Source organism: Macrotis lagotis, chromosome 1, assembly GCF_037893015.1.
Source record: "Macrotis lagotis isolate mMagLag1 chromosome 1, bilby.v1.9.chrom.fasta, whole genome shotgun sequence".
In the NCBI taxonomy this organism is placed as follows: Eukaryota; Metazoa; Chordata; class Mammalia; order Peramelemorphia; family Peramelidae; genus Macrotis; species Macrotis lagotis.
In genome coordinates, this window is record NC_133658.1 from 495,327,978 (window position 1) to 495,355,542 (window position 27,565).

Genomic DNA, 27,565 nt, shown 5'->3' on the forward strand with positions numbered 1-27,565 from the left:
CTAGGTAATTATTAAGTGTCTGAGACTGGATTTGAACACAGGTACTCCTGACTCCAAGGCCGGTGCTTTATCCACTACGCCACCTAGCCGCCCCTGTTATCTTTATCTTAATCACAAAGAGTTCATTTACTCCTCTGTATTATTTTTTTTTCTGCTTCCCCAATATCTATTTCCTGTTGGCTTGGATAAATGGGTTTATTCATTATCCAATATTATTTTGTATGTCAGTGGAAGGGAGCTAAACTGATAACAATAATTTCTTTCCCTTTACCATTCCATTGATCAGATACAGTAACTTTTATTCTAAACTTTTAAAATGGAGTGTTGTACCCCTAAGTAAACAATATTTTATATGTGATAAATATAACTATAGCTCAATACCCCTCCTGAATACAGAAAAGTGAAGTGTCTAGATATGACCCCCACAATGACAGACATCACAAGACTCCCTTGGAGACAGAGTTGGCCAGATGCTAGATCAGATATAGATATAGATATGTATTTGTATGTGGTACACATATATGTGTATGTGTATACATACACACACAGATATATATGTATATATATATATATATAATTCATCCATGCTACATACAAGTCAGCCATTTTATTTTAGGGGGTTATCTATATAAAATGCACTGAGAAAGAGGATTCTATATATGTACTGTTTTAGAAAACAATTCAATTAATTTTAAATATTAGATTTTTAAAATTCTAAATTTAAGCATCAAAAAAGCATTTCCAAGTACAGAACTGAATAGAATATTGTATGTGACACTGTCAATATCCAATCCATAATGCTTAAAAATAAGTTCCACATATTACTTTCAAAACTTTTCTGCTCATCTCTTCTTCCTTCTTTCCTCTTCTATGAAGTTTTAAAATTTCATTGGTTTTCTTTTTGTTATTGCTGGTCCTACCATTCTCCCTATTCTATTCCCCCTCTTCACAATTAAAAAAAAAAAGAAAAAAAAAGAAAGAAACATTATAGCAAACAATCAAAGTAAAGCTAAATTAATCCACACTCCTCCCTTTCCAAAAATGTTTGCCTCTTTCTGCACCTTGACCCCATCACTTCTGTCATTTGGTCTTCAACAAAGGTCCTCTGGAGACAAGATTTTTCTCTCATGTAACAAATAGAAGTCAAGTAAAAAGTCTCAATGTGAGTACCAAGTTTTATTGGGAGTCCTGTGTAATTGTAGTTGGTGTTGCATTGATTAGAGTTCCTAAGTCTTATAACATTCCCTGTATTTAAAATATTGTTGTTACTATGTAAATTGTTTTTATGCTTCTGCTCACTTTATTCTTCATCATCACATACTCATTTTCCAGGTTTCACTTTTTATCATTTATCATTTCTTACAGCAAAATAGCACAATCTTGCTGAATAAATAAATATCTAATGCTTGGAGTAGAATAGAGAATGACTGTGCTATGGAATACAGATATCATGGAATAATTGCTGAAGGGGATCTCAGAGTGCATCTAGGTCAGTTCTCTCATGTTGTACTTGCTGAACTGTTGACTAACTGCTTATATGAGTCTCAGGTTATATACCAAAAAACATCCTGAATCAATTTTATCTAAATTTCAGAAAAAAGAACTCATTCATATAAAAGTGTCAGTACTGAACCAACTTCGATTAAGCCTTCTGTAAATTTTTTCAGGAAATTTGTTTGTACTTCCATTGCCACTGGAAGCATAAACTTACCTACTTATCTATTTTTGCATTGCTTCCATAAGTTCTCTATACTACAATGCTGTAGTTTTAATTATCTTGGTACTTGCACAGTCCCAGCATTTGGATCTTATGTAGCCAACAATAAAACTACAATAAGAAATATCAAATGAAATTGACTGATATAATTTAGTACACAAGTGAGTTTTTTTCTCATTGTGAGAAACAGAAAAAAGAATAAGTGTTAACAGTTGTGACTCAGAAATCTAAGAAGAATAGAAGAAATGGAAAATGAAGAAAAAAATAACTACTGTTTATAGGTCTCAGAATTTATTTTTAATCTCTATCCTACCAATGAACTGAGTATAAGGAATATCAGGGAAAAAAAGAATTTGATGCAAAGACCAAACAGGGATAGGATATGAAATTAGGGAAAATCTCTTTTAGGTATAGTATGGCAATATTAGGCACAGGAAGGATAGAATCACACTGTAGCCTAAGTGATCCCAGTAAACATTGTCTTCAGTGAAGAAACATCTCAAATGATAGTCTAAGAAAATAGGACAAAGGAACAAAATTAGATTCAAGGTCGAGGAGCAGTTAGATATATGGCTGTATGGCCTCTGAGAAATCCAACTCTAACATGTTTACTTCAGCCAAATCCTAAATAAAAAAACACACAAGACCAAAAAAAGATGATGAAATTCAAGGAAAATTTCTGGGTCTTCATTTACCACAAGACTGAAGCCTGCAGTGACACAGAGGGTGTACTGCAAGAAAAACCATCACAGACACAAGTAATAAGATGTAAGTCTGCCAGAATAAGACAGAATAGGAAACTTGAAGAATGCAGTATTTGGAAGCAAAAATGCTGAAGTGCTCTGACAAGGAAGCTCCAGAGCAAGAGGGACACACTGCTCTGCTTTCAGATGTTGCACTGGGAGAGGCACTGATCAGATGAGATGCTCAAGGAGCACCAAAAAAGTCACATTATTCTATTATGAGATGCTCCATCTAATCTCTGAACCCAGATGATTCAGGGGAACCTGAAATATACTTTTCTAAGTCAAGAGGAAGTAGATGACAGCATCAGAAGCCTGGATAATTAAAGCAAAGAAGACCTGATCAATCCATGCAAAAGTACTGTTAAGGACAATGTGATCCTAGCACAAACATCCAAATCAAGTTTTGAAGCTGGAAAATGGGGGGGGGGAATAATAGACTCTAATTGCTATACAGAAATATGATGGGTCCAAAATTCACAAGAGTCCACTCCAAAAGAAGAGAATAACTGCACAATAAGTTTATTTAGAGCCACAGAAAATACACTTAAGTATAAGGATTGTAAGAGTAACTAGAAGAAACAAAGCAAAACATAAAAAAGAAACAAAGTGAAATAAATGTTCTGGAGGAAAGAATTGAGAGGAGAATGCATGATTCATAGAAGGTGATAACCTTAGCCACTAAAAGATTTTAAGAAATCAATTCCTCCATGACACAGGAAGAAATGCTATAACAAAATCAAAAGGCTGAAAAATAGAAGAAAATATAAGGTATCATCTATTAGAAACCACTGATCCAGAAAGCAGATCAAGAGAGATCCTTTAAGAATTATTTGAATTGACATCCAGGTCAGGTGACAACAATGATGATGGATCAGATAGTTCCCTCAACCTCTCAGACTTTTCTAGTATAGAAATGATGAGCCAAAGATAAAGCAACTGAAGCTTTGCTGTGAAACACCTGCAACCTGAAAGAAAGTAAAAAACAAACGACCTGATCAAGTGAGAACACTTAGCACTCCACCTCTCCTTCCTCCATGCCACCTGCCAGTAGGACATACTAGTGGATTTACAAGGGCTAATAAATCACAGTACAAATCCCCCTCCTCCTCTCTACTATCATGAAAATCCTGCCTTCTGGTCGCGGAAGTCTGCTCGGATCAAATCAGTCACTGCACCTCAGCCTTGCCCCAGGCTACAGATAGAAGCTCTTTGGGACCACACAGGTAGTGCCACAGTGGTAGGAGGTGTTCTGTGCTTCAAAATATCTCTGCAGGAGAGCCAATAACAAAAATAAAAGAGCCAGATAGAGATATCTGGCCTGGAAATAGAGCTAAATACCACATCCTCCTTCCCTTGAGAACTTTAGAGATTCAAACTGCAAAAATCAAACCCCATTGCATGGATAATGGAATGTCCCGAAATTATTAGTACTGGGGCCAGAAACTGGGGCAAGGAACAGGAGAGGGGGCAGGTAGGTGGTGCTGTAGATAGAGCACCGGCCCTGGAGTCAGGAGTATCTGAGTTCAAATTTGACCTCAGGCACTTAATAATTATCTAGCTATGCGGCCTTGGGCAATCCACTTAACCCCATTGCCTAGCAAAAACCTAGGAAAAAAGGAACAGAAGGGAGCAGGAAAAGACATTGGGACAGTACTCTGGGACAGGGTGCTATGTGTGGGGGAATTCTACAATGCTCTACTAAGCCTGAGAAATATTATTCAGCAACCAACTGTGGACAGTGCTATCTACCCAAAAGTCACTTAGAGCAAAGATCTAGAACTAGTGTGCAATGAATTGCCCAGCAAGGAAGAGGGCTAAGATGGCCTGAGATTTAGCCTCTAAAGAAACCATGATCAGAGAGGAGGAATTCAGAGTCATAAGGTGAGCAATAGGGGAAAATAATATTGAAATTACCAAGATTTCAGGAAGAAGGAAACAATGATCTTCAAACAGGCAGATAAATTATGAGGGAAAAAGAGAAAGAAATGGATTCAGTGCTCTTTGAATAAATAGTGTGAAAACAAAGGAAAATAACACTTAATGAAGAAGAGACTGTGAAAATTGAGGAAAATGTGGAATCACAAAATACTGTTCCTGAGTAGTTTTAAAAAAGAAATGAGAATTTTGAGAGTAAAATTTATGACAGTACAACATAAATGAGAATAGAAAAACCATACTCTTCAATGTCAAGGCTCTAACACACACATACACACACACACACACACACACAGAAATCACAATAGATTGGAATGCATATATGCTAGAAAATGGAGTGGCTACATGGCACAGTAGATAGAACACCAGCCCTGGAGTCAGGAGTTCCTGAGTTCAAATCAGACCTCAGACATTTAATAATTACCTAGCTGTGTGGCCTTGGACAAGCCACTTAACCCCATTGCCTTGCAAAAACCTAAAAAAAAAATAGAAAATAAGAAAAAAATTTAAAAGAAAATATGTTCACTATGAAAACAAAACATACTGATTTTAAACCTAAGATGGCTAGGGATAATCTATGGGTCACAAGTCTCTCAGAAGAATATGACTGGAGCAGCTAGGTGGTGCAGTGGATAGAGCATTGGCCCTGGAGTCAGGAGGAGCTGAGCTCAAATCCAACCTCAGACACTTAATAATTGCCTAGCTGTGTGACCTTGGGCAAATGATTTAACCCCATTGCCCTGCAAAAACCAAAAAATAAAAAAAAAAAGACTACATAGTTTAAAAAAATATGACTGTGCCAAAAGACTAACAAAATCAAAATGTAAGAAATAATATGTGAGAATTTCTGAATATAGAAAATTCAAATGATAATTGAAAGAATTCATTTTAAGAACCCAGATTTTTAAAAAACCCAAATCCACAAACTCTAGTACATATGAGAAAATTAAATAATGGTTAGCATTGTATGTTTGATTCTATTCTCTAATGGCCTGTGCTAAGTTTCTTTGTCTCTGAGTTAAATTCAGAAGTTCATGAATACAGAAATTTCAGTTTTCCCTCTCCAAATTAGTTTAAAATTCAGTTGTCTTATTAAAAAAAATCACTCTAACTCAAGGAAAAATATTATCTCTATTCAGCTTTTGAAGATCTCCTATCCTACTAATAAACTTTGAAAAACTGAGGTGAGTGTCAAGAAGTTTATCTCTCTCAAAGAAAAAACAGGATTCTTATCAAACTTTCCTGACTGCAGGATGGAAGGAGGGATTTCTGCTAGCCCTAACTGTCCAAGAAATCATATTGCTTTTGCTGCCTATGATAGCTATTTCAGCCTTTGTAAAAATATCATATTGTTTTCTATTTGTGATATTTCTTGTTCTTTGTTCACTTGTACATCTCAAACTACATGAAAGCTAATAAATCCTGCCTTGTGGTCTTTTCACTGACTGACAAGTAGAGAGACCCCTTTTATTGGAAATGGTTAATCTTATCAATAAATTGAATGTGCTTGGAACTTTGTGCCCCAGTTTATCTTAATTTTAAAATATAACATATAGTTGTTAATAAATTAATTTTTAAAAACCACAAGTACTATAACCAATCAAAAGAAAATACTCAAATATCTTGGTTATCTGAGCTTAACTATAAATGAAAAAAGAATATCCATTCAGTAAAAATGAACATTTGAAACATTCTTACAGAGAAAATCTGACCAGAAAAGAATATTTGCAATGAAAATTTTAGAAATTCAGGAAATATTAAAACACAGAAAGGGTGATTTTAGCAATCAAGGACAACAACAGAAGTAATAATTGAGTGATAGTCGAGAAACCAATAAGACAATTTCTAAAATATGAAAAAATGTTAAAGGAAAAGGTAGAAATCAGGAGGAAATAAGAATATGATTAAGCAGTTCTCAAAAAAAAGTCTGAACTGTAAAGCCATGTGGAAGATGTTCCAAATCATAAGAAAAAGGCTAATTAAAATAAATTTGGAGTTTCACTTCATATCCATCAAAGATGGCAAACACAGCAAAAAGAAAATTGTAGGAGATACTATGAGAGAATTGGTACATTATTAGCAGAACTGTGAACTGGTCCTACTAGTCTAGAGAACAATTTAGAACTCAATCCAAAAAGTCAGTCATATACAAGCATATGACTATGCACACAAAACATACTGATCTTAAAGACAGGATCCCTAGAGACAACCTAAGGGTTCCAGGTCTCCCAAAAAAACCTATTTATATAATTACATTTGTTGTAATTCAGTTGTTTCAGTCTTGTCTAACTCTTCTTGACTTCATTTGGTGTTTTCAAGGTAAAGATATTGGAGTGAATTGCCATTTTCCTTCTCCAGCTCATTTTACAGATGAGAAAACTGAAGCAAATGGTTAAGTGACTTGCCCAGAGTCACACAGATAGTATTTGAGGCTAGATTTGAACTCAGTCTTCCTAACTCCAGGCTTGAGATTCTATCCACTGAGCCACCTAGCTATAACTTATTAAATGAAAGCAATTTTGTTAAGACTTAGAACTATGATGAATATAATGACTAGTCACAACTCCAGAAGAGTGATTATGATTAAAAAAGCATTTTTTTCACCTCTTAGTGGAGAGATGATAATGTCTATAGGTACAGAATGTAGGTACAGAGCCAAACATTTTTAACATGATCAATACAACACAAATATGCTTTGCTTAACAGTATATGTATGCATGTGTATGTATGTGCATATGTATATGCATACATATAAAATATATTTTATTTTATTTTTTAGGTTTTTTGCAAGGCAAATGGGGTTAAGTGACTTGCCCAAGGCCACACAGCTAGGTAATTATTAAGTGTCTGAGACCGGATTTGAGCCCAGGTACTCTTGACTCCAGGGCCGTTGCTTTATTCATTATGCCACCTAGCCGCCCCTAAAATATATCTTATTACATCTATCTATATTTAATCTATAGAAGAGCCTTTCTCTCAAGGAAGAAGGTAATTATGGGGAGAAATTGGGAAGTTAGTGAGAGCAATACAAAAAAAAGAACAGATCAAAAAAATTATCAATTAAATATTAAGTTATATAGATGAGAACAGAAGGAAGTTTAGAAGGTGACAATCAGAACAATATTGATGTTTCCATGTTAATTCTAACATATATATATATATAACACTATACATATATTTAAAAGCCAAGCAATTACATAGAAAAATTCAAATATAATCCCTATTTTGAACTTTCTTTGTATATGGAAATGTTTGTGCTTTCTTATTTCTCTTACCTTATAGCCAACAAAAGTCCATAAAAATAAAGAGCTAACATGGCTTCAATAAGAACAAATAATGCCAGTCTAACCATGGTTTTTTAAATTTAGTTACCTAGATATAAGGAAAGCTTCTATTAAATTATTTCATAATATTCTTGTGAAAATGATTGAGAGATGTGAATGTAGGGAGAGCTATACTTTTTTGTATTACCTCAGGAAGGTACAATGGCTGAGGAAGGGTTCAAGCTCCTGTGTTTCTGAAGCCCTGAAGATAGGATTGCTTCTATTCCCCTACTGCCAGTATCTTCTCCTACATCTTTCTCTTTTACTCCTACTCTCCAACCTCTCCTAGTACTTCCATTTTCTCCTTTGTCTCTGGCAGACATGTATACCTGGACTTTCTTGCTACTTAAAGCATCAAGGGCCTATTCTTCTAGAAAATTGAGGGTCAGAAATTTTATTACAACTCCTACTACCTTTAAGGAATGCATCCTAATGTGACAACCTAATAGGTTAGTTACCATAGTTACTATGCGTTGGAGGGGAGTAGTTTTTTTATCCTCTAAAATTAGAAGTAGTATTCTTTAAATTTCTAATTAATTATAAAGTTGTTTTTTTAATTTCTTTTTATGATCTACAAATGTATTTTATTTCATTTTAATTCCTGAACCTCAGTTACTGAACTGGTTTATTGTTAGGCCTGACTCAGTATAATAGACTAAATGATAATAACATAAAATGTATTTCAAAATGACTTAATGGATAAACTCAAAGGGTATTTATTAATAGTTTGATAGCAACTTGTCAGAGGTCTATAGTCAGAAGAATGCATCATTCTCTTAGGTTATGTTCTGTGAAAGCCTCTGTCCCATACATATGGGACAGAATTTAATAGTTTCTCTTGACCATTTTGAAGCCTTTGACACTGTTGATCACTCTCTTTTATACTCCTTTCTAGACTTTTAGGACACTATTCTCTATTGTTATTCTCTGTCTATCTGATTATTTCTTTTTACTCTCCTTTCCTGGATCTGTCTCCAGATCATATTTTCTAACTGTAGGTGGCCCTTCTCTAACTATAGATCGCCCTCCCTTCTACCTCTGTTTTACTTGGTAATCTCAGCAACTCCCATGTCTTTAATTATCATCTCTAAATTGAGAATTCTCAAAAAACCAACCCTGCCTCAAACTCACTGGCCCACTTCCAGTCCTGTATCTCCTAACTACTGTCAGATATCTTGACCTGGATGTCCAGTTGACATATTAAACTCAACATGTTCATGTTGTTATCTTTGTCCCTAAACCCTCTGTCTTCTAATCTTCTTTAATCCTTTTTTCTTTATGCATTTCTTACTTATTCAATACTATATTCTCATTTTCTCAGCTTATTGCAAGCTTAGAATATTTGTATTAGTTCAAAATAAAAAACATAAAACTGTCACATTATTTTCAAACAAAGGCATCTTTTAGGTTAGTTGTATATTTGTCTCTTCTTATTTTGACACCTACTGAGATCTCCAAAAAATTTGGATGATCCCATATAATTTAATTCCATTCAATGATTTTCTTAATTAATTCTAAGACTCTGAGACAACCCAATTTTTAAAAAAAAATATATTTTCAATTTATGGAAAACAAGTCTTATTTTAATATCATGGGTACCACCACCACCCTAATCACCCAGGCTTGTAACCTAGGCTTCATCCTCAACTCCTTACTCTCTCTCTCTCACCTTTCATATTCAATTTGTTGCCTAGTTCTGTTGGTTTTACCTTTGCAACAATTCTCAAATTTGCCCCCTTCTGATACTGCCACCACTTCAAGATTTCATGTCTTGATTATTGCAATTATTATAGCTTGCTGGTGAGTATGTCTGTCTCAAGTCTCTTCCTCTTCCAAACCACCCTCCATTAAACCACCAAAGTGAATTTCTTAAAGCATAAGTCTGGTCGTATCTGCTCATTAAGTTCCAGCTGCCTCCCTATCCTCTCTATCCAATAAAACATCCTTTGGTATTCAAAGTCCTTCATAACTTAGTCTCTCTCCCTATCTTTCCATTCTTCTTATACACTTCTCCCTGGCATCTGCCCTTTCATCCAATGACACCAGTCTCCTTCCTGTTCCACAAACCAGTCACTCCATCTCTGACTTCTGGGCATTTATTTTCTCAGGCTGTTCTCCATGTCTGAGTTGCCCTCCTTCCCCATCTGTCTTTCCTGGTTCCTTCAAGTCCCAACTAAAATCCCATTTTTGTACAGTTTACCTTTGCCAAAGCCTTTTAATTTTAGTGCCTTTCCCCCTTTTATTTATTTTCTTTTTATCCTGTCGATTGTTTGTCTATGTTTATTTGTTATCTTCCCCAATTCCACTGTGAACTCTTTGAGGGCAGAGATAGTCTTTTGCCTCTTTTGAATACTAATACTTAGTGCCAGAGTGTATATAGTAGGTATTTAATAAAGACTTATTGACTATTATTATCTATTATTAAATAAATGCATATGTGGTACAATCTTCAAACATGCAATGACAAAAAAATCTTGAATGCATAGCTAAAACATTAGATAGTCCAATTGTGATTCGAAAAAAGATATATAAAAGCATTGGTCTAAATATAATTAGATGAATTTAGAAAGGATAAGTATAAAGTCAATTAATCATCCTCATCAGTACAGATAGGGGAGAGAGAGTTGCATGGTACTAACTACTGTATTTCTGTATGAATAGTACTTCAACTACTTTTGAAAAAATTCTGGAGGGTTTTAGCAGATTGTAAATTCAATATGTGTCAACAGTATAATGTCACAGCAAAACCAAAAATAAAATACAGAAAGTAGGAAATGATTTTCTGTCCTAGTAAGGCCAAAACTAGAATATTGTATAATCATTTCTGGGAATCAAAATTGAAGAAGGATACGAATAAGCTGGAAAACCCAGGAAAAAACAACCAGAATAAGGAATGGCTTCAAAATTCTTGTCAAATGAGGATCATTTGAAAGAACTGGAGTTGTTTAGCATGTAACAGAGAAGCCTCAGAGAAACATACTACCTGTCATTTCTTGTTAGAAGCTTGCTGTAATGATTTCCCTTATCCTAATTTATTGCTTCTTTTCTAATTCTGTCTTGGTGTTGTTTTTTGTGGGGGGGATCATTTTGTCTTCTATGATCCTCTCTCGTTTTTGTATGGTCATGAATTCATCCTTTATCTATAGTTGTATATTGTGAATTATTGGTCTATACTTAATTGTTTTTCTGTTTTTCCAGCAGTAGGGTTTTTGGTTTTCTGTTTTTATATAATTTTCTGGCAGTGAAGTGGCTCAGTGAATGGAGCAATTGATCTGCATGTCAGGAGGACAGGAGTTCAAATCCAAACACTTACAAGCTGTGTGACCTAGGGCACTTAACCCTAATTGCTTCTCAACCAGGGCCATGTCCAGTCATCTAATCCATATCTAGCTACTGGACCCAGATGGCTCTGGAGGAGAAAATGAGGCTGGTGACTTAGCACAGTTCCCGCTTACTCAAATCCGATTCACTTTCTTATAATGGTATCAACCCCTGATGTTGTGGTCTTCTTCAAAAATGAAAGACAAAAAAACATTATAATCTCTTTCTTGATTTAACCACTTTATTTTTTTTTTAGTTTTGTGAGGCAATGTGTTAAGTGACTTGTCCAAGGTCACACAATTAGAAAATATGAAGCATCTAAGGTCAATTTTGAACCCAGCTCCTCCTGACTCCAGGGCCTATGCTCTACTCTCTATGCCATCTAGATACCCAAGTCTCTTTATTTTTTTTTAACCAATATCAGATATTTTCAGTGATTACTGCTTTGTGGTATAGTTTGGGATCCAGTATTTTTCATTTTTTTCACCACTTCCCTTAAGATGGGATCTTTTATCCCTTCATATGCATTTAATTATTATTTTTTCTTTATCAAGTAATACTTTAGTTTTTGATTGATATGACATTGACTGAATAAACTAATATAAGTAGCATTTTAATTTATTATATTAGCACAGTCTAACCAATAATAAATCATAATTTCAATTTATTTTTGTCTTAATTTCTACAAAGTATTTTGAAGTTGTATCTATATAATTCTAGATTTCTAATTATTTTATACATTTTTAGTTCTTTTTAAAAAAATTTCTCTATTTCCTTGTTCAACTTTGATGATAATATGCAGAAATGGTGAAAATTTATGTTTTCTATTACATTCTCAGCACATTCAAATTAGATCAATGCATATCATGGAAACAATGTAAAGACTGACAAATTGCTTTCTGTGGGGGATGGGGGAGGGAAGCAAGATTAGGGGAAAAATTGTAAAATTCAAAATAAATAAAATCTTTCTTTAAAAAAATAGTGCTCACAGACCTCAATCTATATCATGAACTAGCAATTATCAAAGTCATCTGCTATTGTTTAAATTACAGCGAAGCAAATCAATGAAACAGACCAGAAAGAATCAGAAATAATGGAACCTAATGTTTAATAAATATTCAAACATAAATTATTTAGGAATTTACTCACTATTTATTAAGAACTTCTGGAAAAACTAGAAGGAAATCTGGCAAAAATTAGGCTCAGTGCCTATAAAAATGAAGTTTTCAGAAAATTATTTATTTTTAGCCTTCTTTTTAAAAATTTTTGAATAAACTTACAGCAAACCTTTTTTGCTTTCAAATACTCCAAGATTCTGATGATCATGTGGTTTTCCCAGTAATTTGGGCCATATCTTAACTGGTCCTATAACATGGGGTACCCTGTCTAGACTGTTTCTATATTACCAGCTTTACCCTGAACTTGTCTCATTTCTTTTTCAGTCTCCTAGTCTCACTGACTGTCCAATTGTAAATGTGTCTTTCTTCCCAGGCTCCTGTGTCCAGTCTTTCTTACTAGGCTCCTAATTCTTCCTCCTGCCAAGATAGCATAACCATAGGAAAGACTAATCCATAATTCCATAATAAAGTTATAATTTACCTTTATTTAATAATTATTCTCTGCCCCCCCCACTTACTTAAGACAGATACAATAAGATTTTCTTCTCCCTTTTCCCTAACACATGGTTCCCAGTATTCTGAGGGTCAGAGAGACCTCCACAAATTATATTCTCCCAGTTTTAGGATTGAAATAATCCTAATTCTTTTTAATAAATTAATAGATTAACTTTAATAAAAAATATTTACTTCAAAGATACAGGAATAATAAGACACAAACATTTGTCCCAACTCCTCAAGGGACATGATCTCCTCCTATGCCACATTAGTCTCTGGGAGGGAGAGGTGAATTAGGCCCACTTTTAAATCAATTTCTACATAGCTTTAATCCTAAAATCCTCATTGAGGGAGTATCTCTGGGACTCTGGTTTAGCATGACTCTCTTGTGGGGTTGGATGATACTTCCAGTCTGGAATCCTCAGCTCCAAGGTCCCCATGATTCAAAATCCCAGACCCAGGATGTTACTACCTGTACCAAGTCTCTTGGGGCTTTGTGGTCCAGGTGTGTGGAGAATGGTGGTAGCCTTCTGGTCCTGCTCCTGTTACCCTGTTGTGTTGTGTGATTTACTGAATCAACAAGTTATTTACTTTTGGACATAAAAGAAAGTAAAATTGTCTCAATAAGGTAATTTATATAAATGCAGTCAATTCCAGTTATACAATCAATGAAAAGAAGTTTTTCCAATGATAAGTCAATGCAAAATGTCTATATTTTTGCCAAAAGGGAAGCAGATATGCTCATGATAAATTCCATTTTAGTTGGTCCAGATATGATCTTAATCACATTATATTTATAACAATAGACACATATTCAGAGTGCTGAAAAGTCTAATGCATAACTTGATAGATGGTTATCATAATTTATTAGAATGTCCTACCCTAGCTAGTTTCCCAGGCTCTTTTAAGAAATCTTAATCCCACATCCTTTTTGCCAAATCAGATTACTATAAATGATAAATTTGAAGGATTCAAACACAGGAAGACAGATATAAATTAATGTAAAAAAGGAGAACAATATATTTTACTAAAATACAACAGAACTTAAATTGATTGCAATTACAAATTTTAGTCATGAAAGACATAGATACTTCCTTTTTCTATAAAGATGGGGAATATTACACACACTGACAAATATGATCACTATTTTCAGGAGGATTTGCTTAATTCTATTTCCTCATTGTGAGGAAAGGTTTACTGGGAGAAAGGTTAGAGTTAAATTACTGTGTATACTTTTTTTTTAATATTTTGGAAGGCAAATGGGGTTAAGCGACTTGCTCAAGGCCACACAGCTAGGTAATTACTAAGTGTCTGAGGAGGGATTTGAATTCAGATACTCCCTGACTCCAGGGACGGTGCTCTATCCACTGACTGTATACTCTTAAAAGTACTGTGACTTAACTTTTGTAGAGTAAATGCACAGGGGTGGCTAGGTGGCAGGGGATAGAGCACCAGCCCTGGAGTCAGGAGTACCTGAGTTCAAATGTGGCCTCAGACACTTATTACCTAGCTGTGTGGCTTTGGGCAAGCCACTTAACCCCACTGCCTTGCAAAAACCTAAAAAAAAATAAAAAAATTTTTTAAAAAAGTAAATGCACTTGGTGGCATTGTGATCTGATCCAACCTTTCTGGAGAGAAATTTTGAATTATGCCCAAAGGGCAACAGAACTCTGCAAGCCCTTTGATCCAGCAATACCACTACTGGGTCTGTGTCATGAAGAAATCATGAAAAAAGGTAAAAATTCCACATGCACAAAAATACTTATAGCAGTTCCTTTTGTAATGGCAGAGAATTAGAAATTAAGGGGATGCCCATCAATTGGGGAATGACTGAACATGCTGTGGTATGTTTGTGATGGAACACTATTGTTCTATAAGAAATCATGAGGGATGGGATTTCAGAAAAGCCTGGAAAGACTTGCATGAAATGATGTGGAGTGAAATGAACAGAACCAGAAGAACATTACACACATTAATAACAACATTGAGTGATAATTAATCATGATGAACTTGTTCATTTCAGCAGCACAGTAATCAAAGACAATAATCAAAGACTTGAGATAAAATACCATCCCTAACCAGAGAAAGAACTGTGGAGTTTTAATGAAGACCAAAGTTTATTATCTTCAATTTTCAAAAGTTGTCTTATGTATTATGTCATTTTTTCCTCTAATGTTTTCCTTCTGTTTAGATCTGATTCTTCTCTCACAACATGATTAATATGGATCTATGCTTGGCATGGTTATATATTCAGACTATATCAGATTTCTTTCTGTCAGGGGAAGAGGGGAAGGAAGAGAGGGAGGGAGGAAAATGTAAAACTCAAAACCTTTCAAAAAATTGGTTAGTAAAAATTAATTTTGCATGTAATTGGAAAATAAATAAATCAAATATTTTAATTTATAAAAGTAAATGCATATCTAAAGAAAAAAGTAATAAAATATTTGCTATTTATCAGTAGAATTCAGAAACTTATAATCTCTTTACAATTCAACTCTCTTTTTTGCAAGTATGATTCCCCCCCAAAAAAGACAAGATTTTGGAATAAGAATTCATTATTTGATAAAAAAAAAAAACAACAACTGGAAACTGGAAACTGGAAACTGGAAAACAATATGGCAGAAATTGGGCACAGACCAATATCTCACACCATTTGCAAAGGTCAAAATAGATACATGACCTAGATATAAAGAGAGATATTACCATAAAATTGGAAGAATACAGATCATATTACTTCTCAGACTTAGGGAGAGGTGAAAAATTTGTAGATAGATAAATAAGAGAAAGCAAAATTAGGTTTAAAATGGATAATTTCAACTACATTAAATTTAAAAGGTTTTGTACATAAAACAAATGTAGCCAATATCAGAAGAAAGCAGAAAATTGGGAAAGAAATTTAAAGACAATTTCTCAGAGAAAGATCTCATATATCTAATATGCAAAGAACTTTGTCAAATCTATAGGAATACAAGTCATTACCCAATTGATATTTATTCAGTGATGTGCAAGGCAGTTTTTTTTTGTTTGTTTTCTTTTCTTTTTGTTTTATTTTTTGTTTTTTTTTTAGGTTTTTGCAAGGCAAACTGGGTTAAGTGGCTTGCCTAAGGCCACACAGCTAGGTAATTATTAAGTGTCTAAGACTGGATTTGAACCCAGGTACTCCTGACTCCAGGGCTGGTGCTTTATCCACTATGCCACTTAGCCCCCCAAACAGGCAGTTTTCAATTAAAAAAAAATCAAAACAATTTATAGTCCTATAAAAATTGCTCTAAAATCAATTATTGGTTAGAGTAATGGAAATTAAAGCAATCTTATTTTTTAGGATTTTTGCAAGGCAAATGGGGTTAAGTGGCTTGTTCGAGGCCACACAGCTAGGTAATTATTAAGTGTCTGAGACTGGATTTGAACCCAGGTACTACTGACTCCAAGGCCTGTGCTTTATCCACTATGCCACCTAGCCACCCCCCAAATTAAAGCAATCTTGATATAACATTTTACATCTACCAAATTGGCTAAAGTGATTGAAAGGGAAAGTGGTGGTGGTGGTGGTGATGTGGAAAAACTGGGACATTAATTCATTGTTGGTGGACTTATGGACTGATTCAACCATTTTGTGGTGCTATCTGGAATTATGTCCAAATATTTAGAAAACTTTGTCTATCCTTTGACCCAGGAATACCACTTATCAGGTCTGTTTCCCAAAGTGATCACGGAAAATGAAAAAGAACCTATATTTTCAAAAATATTTATAGCAGCTCTCTATGTAGTGGCAAAGAACTGGAATTTGCAAGCATGTCCATCAACTGAGGTTGAATAATTTAGGATAAATGACCTTAATAGAATGATGCTTTCAGAAATGATGACCTCATTGAGCTTTGAAAAACATGGAAAGACTTGCTTGAAATAATGAAGAGTGAAATGAGCAGAACCAAGAGAACATTGTATATGATAACAGTAATATTGTTTTAAGAATGAATGAATGATTTATTTTGACAATTATAAATACCCAAATTAACCATAAAGGACATGTGAAGAAAGATGTTTACTGTATTCAGAGAAAGCACTGATAAATAGAAGATGTATAGAATAATTTTACATACACACTCTTATACACACACACACACACACACACGTACCCATTTGTGTCTAATCATAGTCTAATCTCTAGAATGGCAGAGGCATAGAAAAGAAAAAAGAAATCTGCAGAATAATTTTGTTGTATATTTGAAAGGAATGGAAAGTTGTGCATAATAAATTTGCAGTTTCATGTGCAATCTTCTGTTTTTTATTGTACTATGTTATGGGAATGCTTGTTTTATTCCATAAATTAAAATAAGATACATTTTTAAAAAAAGCAAATATAGTCCCAAATATTCCCAACTATATGCACAATATAACTTCTCAAGAGAATATAATTTAGTAAAAGTCTGCTGAACTTCCTTAGTTTCATTACTCTTTGTAATGGCTCCAATAGCTGATATCTTCAATCAAATCTACATGTATAATTTGTAGTAAATTAAAACTAGATATCCTCTATGAGAATGAGATATGATTATTTCCCTCAAATGCCTACTTACTTCTTACTCACCATACCTGCTTAAGTATTTCAGCTGCCATTTCATATGAACAATCAAATATCACATAGAACTCCCTTTCTTTCTTCATTTCCTTCAGTAAAGACTTGGCATCTTTATTCCCAGAAGGCAGTTGGCGAATTTTTATTTTAATATTGTATTTGGAAGGAGCCTTGATCAGTTCTTGCAGACGAATCAGACCTAGAAAATGACATATAATCATGCAACTAAAACTTTTGCTGAATGTTACAATTCCATCAGTTATATCTTTTTTAATATATGACAGATTGCCACTATTCAAATTTCATACTTTTGAATGCTGATTTTGCCAACTTTCTATTACTTTATGCAAACGCTTATTAACATCTTAATACGCTTGCCTTGGAAGTATTATATTATTATTCTTATCTTATAGATGAGAAATTGAGACTCATGGTGCTGATTATAAGCTATAAGTATTTTTATGGTTTTATTTTATTTTATTTTTCCAATTATACCTAAAGGTAGTTATTAACATTGATTTTTTTCTAAGATTTTGAATTCCTTATTTTTTCTGCCCACTTCCCTTTCCTCTCCATTCATCATGAGAGGGAATAATCTGATATAAGTTATAAATGTTTAGCACATTTCCATATTAGTCATATAGTGAAAGAAGAATTAAAACAAAAGGAAGAAAAAAGCATGAGAAAGAAAAAACATAAAACCAATTTTAAAAAATAAAAATAGTATGCTTTGATCTGCAGTATGACTACATAATTTTTCTTTGATCGTGGTTGGTATTTTGCATCCTAAGTCTTTTAGAATTATCTTTGCAGGAACCAGAACATTATACATATGAACAACAGCATGGGGTGATGATCAATCATGATGGACTTGTTCATTTCAGCAGTAAAATAATCAAAGATAATTTTAAGGGACTTAAATGTGATGGAAAATGCCATCCCTATCCAAAGAAGAAACTGTGAAGTTTAAAAGACCAAAACTTATTATCTTCAATTTTTAAAAGTTGACTTAGGTATGATGCAACATAGGTTTTTGACCCATAAATAGCCATCAGGGCATCATAAAAGCATTTTGGTTCATTATGACATAAAATTTAATTTCATCTTCCTTCTTGATGAGTCAAGAGTCCTACATCTCCCTAAGCTTTGCTTGGACTTTACTTTTGATGGAATTTAATGCTGCCTTCTTAGAAATGGATTCTGCTGGTAAACCCTGTGGAGTTCTCATTTTTCATTTTACAGCTTCTGTATTTCCCCATCATTTTCATCAAACCAGTCTTGGTGTTTGCTAGTGTTCTGACCCAGATTGAGCAAATGCAGTGCTGTACACCAGATCTCTGAAAGCTGCCCACTCTTTTTCTGCTTCACTTTTGCCAACTGTATGTTAACTCCATTTTCAAGTTAGCAACAAACTGTTCTCACTCAGAGAGAAATTCTAATCTCTTGACATTAATTCTTCTACTATTCATTTTGCCTTGGGGATGGCCTCTTTGGTTGAATATGAATATTTAGTTTAGAAAGAATGAGTCTCTGATCAGTCTGACACTTTTGCACCACACGTTGCCTTTGTCACTCTCATATCCTGGCTAACTCTTCTTACAATCACAGAGTCTAATTGATGCCAATGTTTGCTAGGACGGTGCATCCAGGAAGTTTTATTTTATTAGATAAATGTAAGACAATGTTTGTGATGAGAAAGTCATGAGATGTGCAATCAGTAGTATGTGACCATGCTGCTGTTTCCAGCTCCATACCTCCCAAAGATTCCCTGCCATGTCTGATAATCTGAGCCTACTCTAGCATTAAAGTCACCCAATATTATAAGCTTGTTCTCTTTGGATACATTGATAATAATGGTCTTTAGGACTTCATAAATTTTTTCTTTAACTTCATCAGCATTCATCCAAATAAGAGCTATTATGGAATCCCTTAGAAAAAGTATTCTGCTCCTGTAAGTTTATATTTATAAGGAAGATATCTAAATAGCATAATTAAGGGCCAGCCACTTTGCTCATAATCCAATGGTTCACAATGCAATGGTATCTTTCATCTCAAATATTAGTAAAGTGAAATATGATTGACAATGCAAGGGAGATATTCCAGTAAGCTCAGAATTTATATTTAAGACAAATGCTTGGGTTGGTTAGCTGGTACAGTGGATAGATCAAAGACCCTGGAGTCAGGAAGCTCTGAGTTCAGATGTCTCCTCAGACTCTAAATACTTACTTAGCTGTGTGACCTTGGGCAAGTCACTTAACCCCAATGCCTTGCCAAAAAAAAAAACCCAAAAGAACAAATGCTTATTCACACAAATAGAGCTATTTTGAAAGGAACTTTTGTTATATTAAGAACAATGATGCTAACATTCCTATTTTAATATATAGGATGGGTCCAACAAGTTTAATGCAAGAGAATAATAGCAATGTTATATATTCATTGTATAGGGAATAGTAAGTGACCTAATGAAGGTAGACAAAAAAAATAAGGTTAATGGTAGCGAAGTTCCAACTAATATTAATGATAAAATCTTTTATTTCAATAACAGAACAAATTACTTGGAAACAGGGATTTCATTTCAAAAATCTTGAAGCACTTATGTACATTTTTGCTAATTCTTACTAAATTTTTGCAAATTTTCCATAATCTATGGTAATTAATGCTAAATTAGCTAGGATGGCTCTATCATCCATTTTTCCACAAAGGAGTAGTCTTAGGGGGTTTTTTTAGGCTTAGTTTTTAACTTAAAAATGAATTATTTTAGTTATTGATCTCTCTTAGACATCTCTCTTCTAAATTTCAACTAATCATTTAAATAATTTTACCTTCTGCATTAATTTCATTCAGGGAACAAAATCTTTATTCACCATTATGATAATGAAAGACAAACTTAACTCATTTCTATAAACCTTGCACTAAAAGTAACAAATGTCACCTAGAAAGTGTTTATTATCTCCCTGAATTTCAATGAAAAAGCAAACATCCTGAGGAGGAATGATTGAAAAAAAAACTCTAGGAAATATAGGAAATAATTTCAAAAATTTATTTACCATCAGGTATATAGCTATTTTATTTGACCTTCAGAATTTTAGTATCTGGAACTTTGATATCACCATATTGTCAAATAACATCCTAGGTAAGTCCCATACCTGTGTTGTCTTCATATACCACGGTCACTATTTTCCAGTTATAGAAGAGTATCAAGTCCAGGATCGCCTTACTGAAGGCTGCATAATCTGGATAGAGGTTGATATAAAACATATCATTTTTATCCATTGTAGGATGTTTCCAGTGAGTCTGTATGTGAGGAACTTCAAGGGCATTGCAAATAGACTGTACAGCACTGACTGAAGAGATATGGGATGGGCCAAACAGGGCAGCCACCCCAAGTGCAAGCTGGTCACATGCTGTGGAGGAAGTGGAAGAGGAGAGAAACAATTGGTAAGATGGGAATGGGAAAGGAGGGGAGAGAAAAGGAATGAGGAATAAAGAAAAAAATTATGGACTTTTTTTTCCTTTCAAAATACTTTATGCATCAAACTTCTCAGAATTTTTTTTCCTTCCTTGCTCTATGAAAGAGAAATATGACTTGGCTAGCTTAGGATATGGAATACTACAGCTTTTTTAATAATTGCATGTATATATAATTGATTATTATGAAATCAGAGGATTTCAAATAAATGTTAGCTGCCATACATCATTAACTTAATATAGAGGTCCCCAACTTAGTGTACTTTTGTCATCCTGACAAATCATTTGTCAAATGGATGTCATATGAATTTGTTCTTGTCATATATAGAGGAATAATGAAAATTTTCATTTAAACACAATATATAGAAGAAAGATGTTCTGGATAGAGTGGCAAACTACTTTTTCCCCAAAGGAGTTAAAAAACATTCATAAAATTCACCCATCTTTTTTAATAATTACTAAACAAAATGAATATATTTCATAAATTCATATTTTAGTACCATTGGTTTAATCAATTAAATTAGTATAATGAAATTCTAACATTAAAATACATTCAAGTTAATAAAATTTTAAATCAAGAATACTTAGAACCACTTGTAAAGTCATAATTTAAAATAAAAATTAAACACCACATTATTTTAGAAATTTCTTAAGAATTCCAGTAGTAAAATTATTGTTTTTGTTTCAGATGTTTCAATTGTGTTTTACTCCTCATGATATCATTTGGGTTTTCTTAGCAAAGTTACTGGAATAGTTTACCATTTCCTTCTCCAAGTAAAACTAGGTGACTATAGGGTGGCACAGTGGACATAGCACTAGACCTGGAGTCAGGAGGACCTGAGTTCAAATGCGGCCTCAAACACTTAATAATTTCCTAGTTGTGTGACCTTGGGCAAGTTACTTAACCTTGTAAAAAATTTAAAAAATGAATGAATAATTTAAAAAAACTAGGTGACTATAAAATATGAGCTTGGAGGTTGACTTGGAAAAGATAATGAATATGAAAAAAGAAATAGTTTCCTTTTCTTTAGAGTTTTATGTTGATGTCTCTCATATCTAATGGTATACATGAGACAGATCAGCTTAGAATTCTCTGTATTTAAATTTAACTCTATATTCAAACCTTTACCAGTTTTAATGAAATTATTATCAATGTTCTCCTCAGCTCAGTATTTGAATGAGATCATTTTGATTATTCAGAAGGATCCATTGTTAACTGAAATATTTTATATAGACATATAAAATGGACTGACCTTTGTTCTAAAATTTAGTTCTGTGATGCAAAAATTATTAATGGACAAATAAATCAAAATTTGAATTTTCTTTTGCCACTGAATTACCATGATGAGATTTTGTTTCTTTTTAAAAATATAACATGCCAACCTACGCACTGTCCCTAATTATATTTTGTAAAAATAAAAGAGAGAAAAGATATCATTCCAAAAAAATGCCTCAATCATATTTTTGATATCATTGTTATGTTTCTTTTAAATGAATCTTGTTTGAAATGACCTGTAGAACTCGGGCAGCTAAATACAATGTACTATTGCATTTTATATTCAAAGAAATAGAATAAGTGTAAGGGTAACTGAAAATCAAGAGCAAGTCACTGTAAGGAGTAGAAATGTGTAGTGGAAAGGATATTGGCTTTTAAGATGGAAAACCTAGCTTGACATGACAAATCATTTAATTTCTCAAAACTTGACTGCCTCATCTGAAAATCCAGAACTTATAATAAAGCTCCACCCACCTCAAAGCATCAGAGAATCATATATTTAGAGTTCGAGGGAACAAAAAAGTCTTTCATGTTAAATTCTCTTTATTCAGAGAGATTAAATGATTTGTAATGGTTACAAAGTTAGCTAGCATATGGAACAATATTCCAAATCAAGTATCTCTGATTAAATCCAGAGGCAATGCTATCTAGATGTGTTATTTTTATTTAGAACCATGCAAAAAAAATTCAAAGTAAGCATGCTTTTCTTATTCTGATTTTGTTCATGTTTTTGATGTGTGTTTAAAAACCTATAAAGCTTTTTTTCATAGGAAAATGATTTTTTATGTCTTTAAAGGATAAGCCTGCACTAGAGAGGTCCACCTACCTGCTATGAGAGCCAGCTATTTGTAAAATTTTCAGCTTTGATTTATGAAAGTGATGAAGAGAAAAGTTTAAGTTTGGGGGGGCAGAACCAAGTTAGCAAAGTAAAAGCAGGGACTTGTCTGAGCTCTCCCTATTCCCCCTCCAAACACTGTTAAAATATCATCTAAAATTGAAATCTGGAGCAGCAGAATCAACCAAAGGATGAGATGAAACAATTTTCCAGTCCAAGACAACTTAGAAGGTAGACAGGAAAGTTTGTCTCACAGAATGAGAATGGAATACACTCCGGATCAGACCGCCCAGCGATCCAGCAGCAGACCCTGGCAGTGACTGATTTGACAGCTACAATTTCTGGAATTCTCACCATAGACAGTAAGTGGGGGTTGGACAACAGTAAGAAGATTACAGGGGCAGCTAGGTAGTGCAGTGGATAGAGCACAAGCCCTGGAGTCAGGAGTCCTTGAGTCCAGGTCAGACCTCAGACACTTAATAATTACCTAGCTGTGTGGCCTTGGGCAAGCCACTTAACCCTATTTGCCCTGCAAAAGCCTAAAAAAAGAAACAAACAAAAAAAGGAAATCACAGGGGCTGCACTGTAGGCACAGGGTTCAGTACTCTGTTGTCTTCCCATATACTGTTCCTGGTTACAGTCCCAAGACAAGGAAGAACTTTATCTCATTAGACCTTCTAGCTAGAAAATGGGAAATTTTCTTAAATCAAAGCTATCTGTAGTCATATGAAAAAATTCTCTGAATCATTATTGGTTAATGAATTGCAAATTATAACAACCCTGAGATACCACCTTCACATCTCTCAGATTGGCTAATTGGTCAATTCCAGGGTAAAGAAACTTCTTATGCTTCTGGTTGCTCACAGACAGATCACAGCTCAGGAGAGAGGTGACCATACCTCTCCTTAGATCATCCACTTTGAAAAACTGAAAATTTACAGATTCCTCACCCCAAACTAGCTCTGAAAATAGCAGCAAAAAGGTTGAAAGCTTGGGATAGTGCTCCCTCCATACCTAGAGCAGAGCCAAACTTTAACATAAAGTAAAAAACCAAGAAATAAGCTAGAAAATGAGCAAACAATAACAAAATGATCTGACTATAGAAAGTTACTATGGTGTCAGAGAATATTGAAAACAAAAACTCAGAAGACAAAAAAAATCAAAACTGCCTCATCCAAAGCCTCAAACCAAAATACAAATTGATTTCAGACCCAAAAAGAATTCCTAGAAGAGCTCAAAAAGGATTTTAAAAATCAAATAGGAGAGTGTAAGGGAAACAAAGGGAAAAGAAATAGGAATGATTTAAGAAAATAATTTAAAAAGAGTAAACAACTTGAAAAAGGGGGCACAAAAATGCTGAAAAAATAATAGCTTAGAAAAATAATGTCAGCCTTCTGTTGGGGTGGAGAAAGAGAGAAAAATTGTAAAACTCAAAACCTTGCAAAAAATGATTGGTTGAAACTACTATTGTATGTAATTGGAAATCAAAATATTTATATAGTGGAAAAAAGAATAAGTCGGTAAAAAGAAAAGCAAAACCCTTTTAAGGAAAGACAGGGTGAATAGGATGGAGAGAAATACATAGTACTCAAAATAATGAAAAATATTTACCACAAGATTCTCTGATAAAGACCTCATTTCTCAAATATATATAGAAAACTGAGTCAAATTTATAAAAATATAAGTCATTCCTCAATTGATACTCAAAGGATATGAACAGGAAGCTTTCTTAAAGCAAAGCTATCTATAATCATATGAAAAAGATGCTCTGAATCATTATCGATTAGAGAAATACAAATTTCTGAGATACCACCTTCACATCTCTCAGATTGGCTAATAAGACTAAAAAAGAAAAATGATAAATGTCCGCAGGAATGTTGTACCTATTTCATTTACCAGTAACATTATGCTTAAGATTCTGCAAACTAGTTTCCAAAGAGGCAGAAGAACTAGAGACCAAATTGTCGTCATTGACTCAATTGTGGATAAAGCTAGAGAATTGCAAAGAAAACATCTATTTCTGCTTCCTTAACTACAGTAATGCATTTGACTGTGTATCACAACAAAATGTGGCAAATCCTCAAAGACATGAACCAGGGAACCAGATCATCTTACTTGTCTCTCGAGGAAGTTGTATACAGGCCAAGAAGCAATAATTGGCATCAAACTTATTGGTTTAAAATTGGAAAGAAGTATGACAAGGATGTATATAGTCACTTGATTTATTTTACTTATACGTAGATTACATCATACAAAATACCAGATTGCATATATATCAAAATCCAGAATTATGGTTTCTAGGAGATTTATCAGCAAGCTCAGATATGTAGACAATACCACTCTGATGGCAGAAAGTGAAGAAGAATTAAGAAGTCTCTTGATGAGTGTGAAAGAAGAGAGTATTAAAAAAAGCTGGTTTGAAGCTTTACATCAAAAAAACTAAAATCTTGGTAACTATTCCCATCAATTCCTAGCAAATAAAGGGAGAAGAAATGGTAGCAGTGTCAGATGTAATGTTCTTATGCTCAAACATCACTGCAGAAAATGACTGCAGTCATATTAAAAGGAAAACGACATATATGTGAACAAAAATATTTATGGTAGCTTTTGTGGTAGCAAAGAATTGAAAATTGAAAGAATGTCCATTAACTAGGGAATGGCAACATCGCAGTCCTGATATTTTCCATTTACAATTAAGCTAATTAATGAGAAAGCTATGGCAAGAAGAAACAGGAAGCATAAATTAGATTAATAAATTCATCCATGATATAAAAAATTGAATTTTCTTGCAAAATATTCATATGACACTATACTTTAAAATAGTGTATATACTAAATAGACAGACTACCAAATGAAGAATTTTAAAGCATGAAAATATTTACCTCTTCTTGAGGCTTCAAAACTATCAAAAAGATTAATTCTCTGGATATCATAAGTTAATGTGTTATTAAGTATCAGTGTTCGGTTTCTGTTAATATTAGTTACTGCAAACTTGAAAGCTAATTCTTCAACATTAACTGGTTCATTTTCAGCAGTTTCAAAAATTCCTCCTGTAGAAACAAAAGAAAAATAAAAAAATTATTCACATTATTTTGTTTGGGGGAGATTGTGATATAGACATGAGAAAATGAAATTGAAAATCTTAAGTCAACACAACAAAGGGCCAAAATTTGTTTTCTATGTGATTTGACAAGAAAAATAGTTCAATTTTTAAATATACATATACCCTATATATAAAAATGCAGAAAGATGTAGTGCTTTTTGACAATAGAAAAATGACAAATTGTTTCTCCTCATAAATAAAATATAAGTGATTATATGTCTTGAATGTTGATGTCTCATGCTTTTTTCAGAGTGGAACTGAAAAAATATGACTGAAATAATTTTTTAAAAAAGATTAAGAAAATCACAAGCATTTTCTTTAATTTTTGATAATGTTTTAAGATCCTTTTCCCTACTCTTTTTTGAAATAATTTATAAATGATTTGTGCTCAAGAATTTTCTTTTTTTAAATTTTGTTCAAATATTTTTCAAAAATATTTTTCAAATATTTTGGAATACTTCTTTCCTCTAACTTTATTGGGGAGAGAGCCCAAAAGACCTACAGTGAGAACCATTATAGTGGTCTTGCCATCTATTAAGTAAGATTATCAAGTAGTCAATATTGAAGAAATATGCTCAGTTATTGCAATATAATAGAAAAGAAGATACATTGTAAACTCGCTATCATAATTAAACAGAATTGCTAGGGGGTGCAGCAGAGGAAGTATCAGGAATCAAGAGGACCCGAGTTCAAATCTTGCCTCAAACATTTACTAGATATGTGGCCCTGGGCTAATCATTTAACCTTGTTTGCCTCAATTTTCCTTCTTTAAAATGAGTTGGAGATGGAAATTGCAAATCATTCCACTATCTTTGCCAAGAAAACCCTACATAGCATCACAAAAATTCAGACATGAATGAAATGACTTTATAAAATTAAAAATTCATATTTCTCAGAAGAAGAACTGAGAAGTATCAACAATCATCTGAAAGAAAACTCTGAAGTGCAAGTCACATGTTGCAAACTGGCAAAGATGATAAAAATGGAACTAGTCAATGTTAAAAGGAATAGTTTGCTGTGAAAGACACATTAATACAAGTGCTAGTGAAGCTATGAATTGGTACAATCATTTTAAAAAGCAAATTGGAATTATGCAAGTAAAATGAGTAAAATTCCATACCTTTTGGCCCAGAGACTTCACTATTAGGAATATTGTCCACTGTTAAGAATAAAGTTTTCATATATATATATATATATATATATATATATATATATATATATACCAAAATATTTATACCAGTACTGTGAAGGTAATGGAATATTACTATGCTACAAGAAACGATAAATGGAATGAATATAAAGAAGTATAGAAAATGTATATAATACAAAGAGAAATACATAAAACTATAAAAAATGCATACAATGAATACAATATAAATTGAAAGAATGATACACACAAAAAAAATCAAAAGTGAATGTAGCAAAATTTTAAAGTTCAAAAATGACTCAAAAGAACAATTATGAGAGGACAGCCCCAATCCACCATTTCTTGGAGTTGGGAGATCCATTGGTGTTACACATTGCATGTGTTTTTACACTATTAAAATGTATTGAGGATGTGCTGGTTTTGGGTCTCTTCTTTATCTTTTTATGTATCTTTAAAAATGCTCTGTTAAATTGGATGGCTCTCTGAAAGAGGAACAGAGGAAGGA

At 33.4% G+C, this 27,565-nt stretch overlaps 1 protein-coding gene across 1 annotated transcript in view; it reads right to left on the minus strand.

Moving 5' to 3' along the window:
* Window positions 1–27,565, minus strand: part of GRIK1 (glutamate ionotropic receptor kainate type subunit 1) — a 164,583-nt gene that overhangs the window by 87,657 nt on the left and 49,361 nt on the right. Inside the window, exons 3-5 of the mRNA XM_074213868.1 lie at window positions 25,693–25,860; window positions 20,378–20,635; window positions 17,249–17,430 (exon numbers count right to left, since the gene is read on the minus strand). Of these exons, the coding sequence (XP_074069969.1) occupies window positions 17,249–17,430; window positions 20,378–20,635; window positions 25,693–25,860 (608 nt within the window). The remainder of the gene's footprint in view (window positions 1–17,248; window positions 17,431–20,377; window positions 20,636–25,692; window positions 25,861–27,565) is intronic.